We start from the raw sequence: 12,968 nt of genomic DNA on the forward strand, positions 1-12,968 counted from the left end.
GGCGGGGGGGGGGGGTAATCTAACCCGAGAATAATAGAATTGTGCCGAACTTGTTACAAATCTAAAAATGGCAGCCCAATGCACAAAGCACCTTGTGTTGACACAGGGTTTGGGAAGGGCTGCTCCCCAAGAGAATGTAATGTATAGTCTACCCTGAAGCAAGTATAAGTGATTGATTCCACAACTCGAACCCCTGGCTTATAGTTCACACCAGTAGTGACGCCAAAAAAAAAAAAATGAAATTCCAGCAAGCTTGGGGGATTACACCAGGTATGTTGTTGTAAAATTTAGAAATTTAGCTATGTTGACAAAAATAGAGTTCCATCCAAGTGTTTTACAGATCTGGCCGAAAAAAGTGGTTTTTTAACAAAGGATAGCGGCTACGGGTTTCCTTTGTCATCAAAAAAAATAAAAAATTAGTGGTTTAAAAATGCCACGTGCTTGAAAAATCAACATGACTAATATGATTATCACTTCCCACCAAATTTTGGTTCAGAGTGGCCATAGATACGAAAAAGGGAAGTTCAAACAGGATACAAGCACCCTATAGTTTAGGTGTGTAACTTGCAAATAGAGCCAAGGGGAATCCTAATAGCTCAGTTGGTCGGCTACCCAAACTTTCACCTTGTTGATGAGGGTTCAATTCCTCACCTTGTAGTCCCCTCCCCCATTTCCCCTTCCCTGCCCCTAATATTTTGTTAAAAAAATTGCCAACAGAGCCAAGTCCACGGGATTTAAAATTGTCAAATACTTTTGAGAATTGCAATAAGATTTATGATTTCATGCTCCATAACAATATGAACCTGCTTTGGTCTTTTTAAGAACAACTCACTCTACCATTTGCTTCTTTCTATTAGGATACCAGTGGGTGGGGTTAAATTTAGGCATGTAGTCAATAGACGAGTCATACGCAACCCCCGAAAGCTTACTAGTGCCAAACTGGATTGTGTCAATGTGGATTAAAAATGCCTCATAATCCAACTAGCCTAACCCAAACTCATTTTTCGAATTGTTTATTATTTGCTATATTTTTTCTTAATCACCAAACAGAAAAGTTCTCCTCTTCTTTATAGAGTGTGTGAAAGTATGAGAAATATACTTAATAAACCGAACAAATTAAAATTCTATTTTGACGAAGTTCTCTATGGGTCAATTTAGGCTACAAAAACGTCACAAACAAAAGAGTTTCTCTATTCTATATAGAGAGAAACTGTGTGAAGTTAAGGTAGAGAGTATACATAGTAAACCAAACAAAAAACTTACAACATTTTCCTTTTAGAAAGTTTTCTTATGGGTCAGTTTGGGGTATGAATCTGTTATTTATATATGGAGAAAAGGTGAGTAGAAGTGTAGGTGGCGAAATATACATGATAAATCAAACCGAAAGATTATATCTTTTTACAAAGTTCTCTGATGAGTCAATTTGAGCTACACTTTGATTGGGTTAAAATAAGTTGCTTCTAAGTTGACCTACAAATGAATATTTTGTAATGACCCAAAACCCTTAATTATGAGGTTTAATGCTTAATTTTATGTTTGGAAGCTTGGTTCAAGTCATATTCTGTGGAACTTGTTTGAAGGATTCAGGTTGGGACACGAGGGTATTTTTTTCTTTTTAACAAAAAAAAAGAAGATGAAATTGACCCCGAGAGATGAAGTGAATTTTGAAACCAAAAAAGCTCCAATGAACTGCACCAAAAATTCCTTTTTCCTAGTAAAGCAACAGGTCTTCGCGATCGCGAGGCCTTGGTCTTGGTAACGCAGGGTTAGGGGGCTGTGCCTCGCCAAGATCGCATAGGGTCCCCGCGTAATTGCTCTCTGATCACGAGGTACCCTGTTGTAGTCGCGAAGCTCTGTCGCCTGGCAATATAGAAGCTGGAAGATTGGGATTTAAGTTTATTTCATCATTTTGGGGTATTGAAGTCTCGGTTTTTGGGCAGTTTTAAAAGTGAGATTTCATCACCAAAACGTTAGGGGTAAGTGATTTTAACTTGGATGTGATCAATTATTTCGACTACTCGCTGATTATGAAGCCTAATTTATGAAGATTTGAATCAGAAATTAAGGAATATTACCCGAATATCACTTGAGGAATTTTCCTCGACCTATCTTTTAGCCAATGTCTCTTGAGAACCAATTATATTGCGGCTTTTCTCTTTCACATGGGGAAGCTGCCTCTTGGCTGGGGATATTCTTTTTCAAAAAATTGTACATCACGACTTACAAAAATATTAGATTGAATTGGCTCAAGGTAGATATAAGCATGGTGAGTCTAAGAGATACCTACATACACACACAGGGTGGACGAGGACTCAAGTTTATTTTTGGTATAAGGTCTATGCCATGGGTAACAAAGACAACTAAAAACTTTGAGGATGGGTATAGTCTAGAGATCGACCAAATAATTTTTGGTAGGGCGATGCACTATTCAGGATTGGAGTGGGAAGTCGATTAGTAAGGTAGACAGCATAAGGATAGGCAAACGACCAAAATTCAGGTGGTAAGGATGCTTCATGAAGAACGGGTTTTATCGGTTTCAAGAATATGACGATGTCTACGTTCAGCTATGGCAACACGTTGTCGTGTGTAGGAGGTGAAATTAAGGGTTCAAATCCATGTTTATCTCAAGATAGGGCTGAAGACCGATGAACTCACCCCCTCCGACGGTATAAAGTGAAGAAATTTTTGTTTTGAAGAAATTTTCAACTAAAGGATGAAACTTTGGAATATTGACAGAACCTCACTTTCATTTTTAAGTGTATACAACCAAGTATATTTGGTGTATTGGTCAATAGAGTACGTGAGTCCTTCCCAACAAAAGTAAAAACAAAGAATTAAATAGATGTGAGGTTATCTTGATAAAACTTAGTAACAAAAATGAGAATTCTTTTATTGATGGAGCACAAAATGTGTCAAAAAGCTTAGAAGTAGTTTTAGATGCCTAATTAGAGTTGAACGAGTATGAGCAATAGGAATGGTTTTACTGTCACCCATGGAGATTTCTTCAGTTCTTCCATACTTTACAAGGTTGTGGGGTACGATAGTGACATGGTGAGTTGAGCAATAGGAACGGCGGTGCTCACCAAGTATGTTATGGGAGCTAGCACCCGAAAAGTGAATTCAGTTGGGCCAAGTGATGTGGGGCCCGAAATGAAGAGTGTTATCAAGCGTTTGAAAATGAGGCTCATATTGTGAATAACAAAGTAGGGGGGTCCCGACCTAACTACCATGGACCTAATCAAGGGTCATGGAATTTTAGTATTTGGATTACTGTTGGTATCGATCTTAACCCAGGCCTCAAGGCAAGGTTCAGGAAATCAAGGACCAAGGAGCTCAGAACAAAGGTTACAATCATTGAAGCCCATATACCTATGCTCCTCCAAGAGGTAGCCAACCGTCCACTAGTGACTCCACAAGTTCAAAGATGGAGGATACACTTTCAAGAGTGTTGAGTCTACCGACCCAAATGTGAAAAAGGTTAAAGATGGCTTATCAAACATTGGGTAGTCAACTCCCACTCAACTTCGATTAAGCAATTTGAGTCTTAACTTAGCCAAATATCGGCTACCCTCAATCAAAGAAAAGGGTGCCCTTCCGAGTGATACGGTGAAATAAAATGATAATGGGAATGGTGCCCATTGTATGGTCATTACTATACTAAGCGGAAGGGTGCTAGGCGATGAGGTGGTGGAAGTTGAAAAAGTTATAGTTGATGAAACAGATGTGGTGGAAAGTAACGTGGATCTTGTTGACACCTAATTTTGTTACTCCTTTCTTCTAAATCATTTCATTGAGCTTCTAAATTACTGATAAGTCAAATATTTGATAATCACTACTATTTTCGATTATTACTATTGTTACCGTTGTTATATATTAGATAATATTATTACTATTTGTTAATTATTATTGTTGTTATCATTTTCACTCTTCTTAAAATTATATTTATTATTGTTATTACAAGTTTCATACCTATTAAATTAATTATAAATATTATACCTTTTATATAGTTATTAATTGTCAATGGTTAAGATATATTGCACTAATTATTAAATTAGAAGCTCAAAAGAATCAATTTAAAGGAAAATACCATCAAACAAACTAGTCCAAATCTTGCACCCAATCAAAGGGGTGTTTGGATTAGCTTAGTTTTAGGTGTTTTTGGATTTTACGCACTTTTTTAGTCTTGGAGGTGTTTGAAAAAGTTAAAAAGTGTTTTAGAACATTCATCTTTAGGCCAAAAAAGTTTTAAAATAAATCAAAAGTATGGCTTTTAGCTATTGATTTATAAGTTACTTTTTATAAACTTATCCAAGCGGGCACTAAATCACTTAACCCAATAAGTAGCAGCCCAATTGCGCCAAAATAAAAAGTTCATGGTTGGCCACAAATAACCCAACAATCCACATTCTAGATTTTTCCTAGCAGACAAATTTCCATAGCAACCCTCATAAAAATTTCTAAGCAAACAAAACACTTTGATCCAAAGAAAGTAATGAGTGACAGAGGAGTCGGATTTACCTCCCACGGGACAGTGACTGGGGATTCATTGACGTCTCGAATTCTACACTCATTTTTCAAATAAAGTTGAGCAAAACGGGGAGGAGAATAGAAAATACTTTGTGGGATGATATGTAGATGTAAGAGAATGATTTCCTTATGAGTGTCAAAACCTGGCCTTTGATGAAAAAATAAGGTTGTATTTATAGGAGAAGAATCTAGGGTTCGCGTTTCCTTGGGGTTGGGCTATTTAGAGGATTAGGGCCGTTATTCAAGCTAATTTTGGACATAATTTATGATAGAAAATGGGCTACTCTTGAATTGGTTTTTTCCCCTTTAGGCTTCTAATTTAATAATTAGTAAAATGTATGTTATGAAATCAAAAATTAATAATTCTGTAAAAAGTTTAGTAGATAAGAAACTTAAAATAAAGTAACGACAATCAATTTTAAAAGAAGAGGACAATAAAGTAATAGTAGTAATGTTAATGATTAAAAATGGGGTTTGCTTTGGAGATTTGGATGGTAGGAAAAAACTAGAATGTGGATTGTTGGGTTATTTGTGGCAGGCCATGAGCTTTTTATTTTGGAATTGGGCTGCTACTTATTGGGTTAAGTGATTAATTGGGTGCAAGATTTGGACTAGTTTGGTTGATGGTCTTTTCCTTCTTTAAATTGATTTTTTTGAGCTACTAATTTAATAATTAGTGCAAATTATCTTAACCATTGACAATTAATAACTATATAAAAGTTAAAATATTTATAATTAATTTAATAGGTATGAAACTTGATATAAATTAATAATGGTAATGTTGATAACAATAATAAATAGAACTTTAAGAAGAGTGAAACTGATAATAAAGGATAATAATAATTGTTAACTAATAGTAACAATGGTATCCAATATATAACAACGGTAACAATATTAGTAACTGAAAATAGTAGTGAAATATCAAATATTTGACTTATTAATAATTTAGAAGTTCAATGAAATGAATTAGAAGAAAGGAAGGACAAAATTGAGTGTCAACCGATCGCAAGAGAAAAAAGGCTTGTATTGAGAAGCCTATTGATGTTGATGAAGCTACCAGAGGTGTAGAGATTGGCCCCATTCAAAATGACGGACTTGTCAAAGGCAAAAGCAAAGTAGAAGCCATATTTCCGTTGCCAATACCAAACTTTCCTCCCCCATTCCCCTAAAGGCTCTTGAAGAAGGTGGAGAATGGAAAATTTGACAGGTTCATCACAATGTTGAAACAATTGTCATGAAGGACTTAACTACAAAGAAGCGGAGTGTGAGCTTTGAGACCGTGAATGTTATCCATCATTGTAGCTCCAGTGTCATTAACTCGTTGGTCCAAAAGAAGAAAGACTCGATTGCATTAACCATTCCATTCACTATTGGAGTCTACCAATTTTCCAAAGTTCTATGAGACCTTGGTGCTAACATCAACTTGATGCCTCTTGCTATATTCAAGAAATTGAGTTTGGGTACTCCTAGACCTACAACTATGAGGTTGTTGCTGGCAGACCATACAGTAAAGAGGCCGGTTGGAATTTAATATGATGTGCTTCTGAAGGTGGATCGATTTATTTTCCTTTTATCTTCAGAGTACATCTCTAATCTTTATACAAAGAATTATGTCATTTAACAAGTCAATTAACATCGAAACTTTATTTCCCGTTTGAGAAATTGGGAATTGTTCAAAGCTTTCAGTGGATTTATGTTCAACAATTTACCAAGGTGAAGCCTTTAGCCACAGAATCAATAAGTATATCATTAATTCCTTTCTTTTTATGGAGGGCAGAAATTCAACATTAAAGCAAAGGGTTATCCTTAAAATATATATTTCCCAGCTAATGTCAGTGTGGCAATTCATCAAACAGGTGGTGACACTCAATAATGTATTCAATCACTTGAGCTATAATTATCTTCAATTTCAATGGAACTTCATACATGTAAGAACAAGCAAAAGAGATACAACAACAACGACAACAACATACCCCGTGAAATCCCACTAAGTGAGGTCTGGGGAGAATAGTACGTCATGGAAGCAGAGAGAGAGGCCATTTCCGAAAGACCGTCGAGGAAACAAGCAAAAAAGCGGTGACATATACACATACCTGTGGGGTGGAGAAGCTAAAGGAAAACGAGGAAGCAAAAAGAATGAGCTTTTCAACATTGCTTCTGTAGACTTTTAGGAGCCGTTAATGGTTTCTTAAGTTTCAGCCTTTAGGTTTCAACGAAGCCCAAAAGAAGATCCATGCTTCATTCACAGCCCAAATCCAGCTTTGGTGTTTTGGGCTAAGAATTTTTTCTTGGGCTTTTTCGATGGCCCAATAAATATGAATTAAATAGCCGTTGTACACTTTGCTTATCTAGTTTACCAAACATGGGTCCATACACTATATATACATTCGATTGTACATTTTATATATAATATTAAAAAAAATATACAATATCTATGCACTTATACATATTTTTGTGAACTAGATGACCGATAATTTTTTTCTTTCTTTTTCTTTTTCTTTTCCTTTAGGTGAGAGCCAAACAAATATACAAATCTAATTATAAGAGCCAACTGAGAAATAAGTATTTCTTTCTTTGATTAAAGACTTGTATATAAAAATAGGGGGAGTTTTACCCTCCTACTAAGGTTTTCGATACGTTTGAATTAGTTGGACGAGTGCACGCACATTGAATATCAAATGCTTAATATTTAAATTTTTAATCCGAAAAAAAATAACATAATCAAACTACTTGAATCCTATGTATAAATGGATGACAAGCAGCTATCTGATCCACAAAATGAGCACAACAGCGAGTCGCATCAAATGAACGTCACTTTAACACGGAATCTCAATCTTATCAAGTTTGTCAAATAAGGGATAAGAGTCTGAATAATACACCAATTTTGGTCAGATTTGTTGTTGTGATACTAAACTTTCATAAGGATCTATTACCTCCCTAGACTATTTAATACCGTATTTTAAACATATATATTTGCCCACGTGGACATAAAAAATAATGCAAAATTATAAATAGTAATGTGTCCACGTGGACACATTACTATTTATAATTTTGCATTATTTTTTATGTCCACGTGGGCAAATATATATGTTTAAAATACGGTATTAAATAGTCTAGGGAGGTAATAGATCCTTATGAAAATTTAGTATCGCAACAGCAAATCCAACCAAAATTAAGGTATTTTTCAAACCATTATCCCGTCAAATAACAAAGTTCTATATAATAAGAAAAAGATTATGATTCTTTATCTTGGAATACTACTTTAATTTAATTTATAAAATTGCAATTATGTATGAAAGTGATTACAGAAAAGGAATGCTCCCCTTTTAAAAACCATATCCTTGGGATTTGTCCTCTTTAAAAAACAATAGCATACTCAATATAATGCTATAAAGAAAAATTAAGGGCCCGTTTGGTAGGAGGTATTAATCAAAATAGTTCATGGATTAAAATTTAGTCCAACAAAAATATTGTTTGGTTACTTTATTTAACCTAATCCATGGATTAGTTATACCTCATACAAGGTCTTATTTTATCCCTAGAAAAGGGAGGGATAACTAATCCAAGGTTTAACAATCCTTGGATAAGACCCCTAAATGACTAAACTATCCCTATATCTTTTTTCCTAATTTTTTTTAAATGTAATTTAATGTCTTTTTTATTTATATGAGAATATTTATAAATATTCTTTTAAATTCTCCAAATTCGTTCCATGTAATTTGATGATTTCACAAATTAATATTTTTTTTCTCCATGTTTGATTTGTTATATTGAGTTGGTTTTTTCAGTTTTTTTTTTAAATGTAGTTCGTTGATTGACCACTTGAACTATTTTTTTTTTTTAAAACAAGCTTTGTGTATTTGAACAATTTAAATAGCCTTAAATCTATGTTAAGTTTAAGGTTAATATACCATGCTATCAAGGATCTCTATGGTGGCATATCACATCTCAAAATTTAATAATAATTTTTTAAATATATTTTAGTATTTAATTTGACAAATTAAATGAAATATAAAATCTCATAATAACTCAAGGGTCTAATAGGAAATAAACTTTTTCTAGAATTTTAAACCAAACATAAGATTAAATGGGAAACATGAACCAAACACTTGATAAAAACTAACCCCTGCATTACTAATCCCTACATTACTAATCCATGCATTACTAATCCATGCATTACTAATCCATGCATCTTTGTACCAAACGACCCCTAAGAAGCGTAGATCTATGCAAATTTTATCCCTAGAACGTAGAGAGGCATTTTTGATAGATCTTTGACTTGATGAAACATGGATAAAAGCAATTCAGATTAGGAAATAATATTAGAAATGAAAAAATCACGGCAAAATACTATAGGAAGCATGACAAAGCATCTTGCACAGTAACTATAATAGAAAAATACGATAATCGAAGTACAAAAAGCGACAAATAATTATAGAGATCAATGAACATGAAACTACAAGAGAAACTACGACTATGAGTATTGAAGGATGGTCAAGACTACATTCTACTACTTGTTAACCTACTACCACATTTTGTGTCCTCTCCCTATTCAAGGTCATATCTTCATCAGTAAGTTGAAATTGTGTCATATCCTATTTAATCACCTCTTCCAGTTTTTCACCGGCCTACATCTACATCTCTTGAAACCATCTACAGTCAACCTCTCACACCTGCACACTAAGTCATTCGTGCATTTCTTCTTCACATGCTCAAACTACCTCAATGTCGTTTTCCGAATCTTTTCCTCAACTTAAGAAATTTTCAGCTTGTCCTGTATATCTTTATTTCTAATCTTATTTCTCCTAGTATATATGTCCACACATTCATCTCAGCATCCTTATTTCTGTAACTTTCATTTTCTGAACGTGAGAGATTTTGACTGGTCAACACTTCGTCTCATACAACATAGTTGGTTTAACAACCATCTTGTAACTTGCCTTTAAGTTTAAGTGGCACCTTCTTATCATAGAAGACTCCAGTTGCGAATGAATCTCCATTTCATCCACTGTGCACCAATATGGTGTGTGACATCATCGTCAATCTCCCCGGACATTTTCTTGGGTAATAGACACAAGATACCTGAAACTATCTCTTTTTTTGGATGGCCAAAGTATCAAGCCTTACTTTCATTCCACCTTCATGTCATGTTACGTTACTGAACCTGTACTCCAAGTATTTTTTTCTTTGTCCTACTCAAATTGAACTTCAAGATATGTCTCCAAACCTCAAGCTTAGCACTAACTCCATCGATCGCGAGTGTGTCACTCAAAACTATATCATCTAATATGCACCAAGACACCTCTCTTTTAATTTGATTTGTGGAGTCAATTCATTCATAACATCGATCATTATGTCATCTATACCTCAGCCCAAAAGAAACAAAAAATTAAATTAATAGATAATGAACAAAAATTGAATAAAGATCTTTTCGAGAAATATAAGTCTATCTATACTACTAATACTTGATCTATATATGATAATATTGCCAACATGTTGATCAAATCCTTTTAACTTGTGTTATCAAAAAAATCAAGTAATTTAATAAAGATAGCTTGAAAGTGAAATCATATATAATTGTAGTCCCATTATGTAAATGAACCAAACAATTTGATTGACTCTATGAAGTTGCGTAACCTATGCAATTGATATAGAAACCAATCTCACCAGAACAATGGACAATGACATTATTGGCATTTAGCTCTTGCTAATTGGGGGGGGGGGGGGGGGGGGGTTAAAATTCAACCATGAAATTAAGGGGTGTTGTGACCAGTTAACTACTTATGGTCCACTTATATAAGGGTCCAGGGCTACTTTAATTTCTTGATTGCTATTAGGTATTACTAACATTTTCCATCCAACTTTCTATATGACTCAGCTAGATTAACCACTATTGTAAATCATTATTTTAGTTTATCTTTTGGTAGTAAGGTAGAAGAAATTAAAACCAATATTATTACAAATTGTCAGTGTATTTTGTTGTCAGTGTATTTTGTTGAGTCCCACGTTGGTTGATTTAGGATATTTAATCTCATTAGTAATTTTAGACTTTCGTCACAATTCTTTTCTTCTGACCAGAGGAGCTATCGAAAACAACACTTTTACTTCACAAGATAAGAATAAGAATAAGATGTATGTATACACTATCTGTTTAGACCGCACATGTGATATATATTATATATTAATTATTAGACTTTCGTTAGAATTCTTCTGAGTTTGTTTTCTTTTCTTTGTCGTAGGAAATTAAAGATTCATTGCTATTTGTGGTTGGAATTGAACAACTAATGTTTCATTGAGCTTATATTGTGCTACCTTAATATTTGGATTGGTTTGGTTTTTAAAAAAAAACTGAACAAATTGAGCTTGTATAGAACTTGTTGAAGAAGACATAGTTTGTCTATTGGATTTAACTTCTACGTTGAATCTGACCTTGAAAATTGTTGGGATTGGTACTAGAAGATTGTACCATATCAAATATTTTGGAGTTGATATTTATGAAACGTATCAGTGAAATTTTCAAATAACAAGCTGTAGTTATCATCAGTAAATATTTTACTGACAAATTTGACGATTTATTAAGATATGTGGTCATAATTATTTTGCCACAAATCCCAAAGGATCCATCAGGATTTGACAAGGCATGTTTTTCCATCAATTTCAAATTATTTAGATTTATGGCTAAAATTTTGACGATTTATCAAGATTTGACTAGTAATTTCAGAAATTCTTTTGACAAGGCAAGTTTTATCCGTAAATTTGAAATCCTAATGATTCATCAGAATTTTGTTACGTATGTAAATTTACTAGTGAATTGTGTTACGTATGTAAATCTGCATGTGAGTTTGTGGAGCACTCGAATGTGGAGCTATTAAGCCAATGGCCGTTGTGATTGACAATATATTTTTTCCTTTTTATTTATTTATTTTACTTTTATTTTTAGTCCATCTCAAAAAAATATATCTCTTTCGTTTTTTGGAAATTTTTTAAATATAATTTTTTAAGTGATATGTTTAATACCATAAAATTGAAAGATATTATGGTACATAAATCACAAGATTCAAAACAATTCTTTACTTTTTAAATATTGAATCATGTTAAAATCAAACAAACAAATTAAATAAAGTAATACACATGGAAACTATGACAATTTTTAGAATTTAATAGAAGGATAAAGCTAGTAATTTACTATTTTCTCTGGGACATTTTACTTGTAGTCATTAATAAAAATAAATAGTTCACAATAATTTTTATATTAAAAAATTAAATATAATTAATTATTATACTTTTCATCTTTATCCTTACTCAATAAATATAAAAAGAAATTAATATGATGTGGAAATAGTATTAATTGAAATCAAAGAATAAATAAGGATAATTTAGTCAATCATTTTAAATAATATTTTCTTAAGGAGGCGCAAAAAAACATCACAAGTAAAATGGATCTAAATGATTAAAGAGTATACAAGATAATCATATCATTAGTGACGAAATCAAAATTTTCATTAATAGAAGAATTCATAATATAAAAAATTGATACATAAAGAATTCAAAAGAGATTCGAAATTTACAATATATATTCATTTTAAAAATAAATAAATCACTATATATAAAGTAATTTTCTACCCAATAAAGTCTGAAAAAACCTCCCTGCATCTAGTCAGTTCTTTTATGTCATATGCTATACAAAACCCTTCTTTTTCATTGAATTGAACTAATATATAGTATTTTATATAATATAAGTACAAATACAAATATAGGAATTGGGACTTGTCTAGTACCCATGAAGAGAATCTAAGGCAGAATCTTAGCGAAGACATTATAGTATGATATTTTATTAAATCGTGATAAAAAAAAAAAAAGGTCACTACATTACAAGAAACCATTCACAAGGACATGACTTATTTTCTCACAATTGTCATATCATGCACATGGAACTCTAGTATTGTGAAAATTAACCAATGAGAAGCAACGCAACAGCCACTAATAGAAAAGTTGATGTAGTTGTCTCATTTCTTTTGGATTTATTATAGACTATAGTATTCAAATTGAGATGATGACTTAACTTCTTTTACTAAGCTCTACGTAGGGGTGTTCACGGTTTGGATAAAAACCGATCCAAACCGAAAAACCAAACCAAACCGATTTTATTTGGGTTTGGTTTGGTTTGGTTTTAGATTTTTGAAAACCGATAGTATTTGGTTTGGTTATGGTTTTATTCGAAAAAACCCGAAGAAATAATCGAACCGAACCGATGAATTATATACATATATTTTATTAATATACATACTTAATATATTGTTTTTATAAACAATTTTAAAGATCTTATACATATTTTCATTAAAATTTCTTTATAATTTACTTATTGAAAGCAAAAATGCCCAAGATGAAACATTTATCTTATTGATTTCATGTATATGAGTGTCTATGACAATTCTTTGTGG

At 32.8% G+C, this 12,968-nt stretch overlaps 1 protein-coding gene across 3 annotated transcripts in view; it reads right to left on the reverse strand.

The window, feature by feature from the left end:
* The window catches only part of LOC102585458 (carbon catabolite repressor protein 4 homolog 4), a 13,129-nt gene extending 6,312 nt beyond the window's left edge, over nt 1-6,817 (reverse strand). The window contains exon 1 of one of the 3 annotated variants that reach the window (XM_006363810.2): nt 6,621-6,817. In XM_006363810.2, coding sequence (XP_006363872.1) covers nt 6,621-6,679 — 59 coding nt within the window. In that variant the 5' untranslated portion in view covers nt 6,680-6,817. Of the gene's footprint in view, nt 1-6,500 lie in introns of all 3 variants that reach the window. The other 2 variants (XM_006363812.2, XM_006363811.2) reach the window with 2 other exon arrangements.
* Between the last annotated feature and the right edge of the window lie 6,151 nt (nt 6,818-12,968).

The sequence above is a fragment of the Solanum tuberosum genome, unplaced genomic scaffold (assembly GCF_000226075.1).
Source record: "Solanum tuberosum cultivar DM 1-3 516 R44 unplaced genomic scaffold, SolTub_3.0 scf00465, whole genome shotgun sequence".
Lineage (NCBI taxonomy): Eukaryota > Viridiplantae > Streptophyta > Magnoliopsida > Solanales > Solanaceae > Solanum > Solanum tuberosum.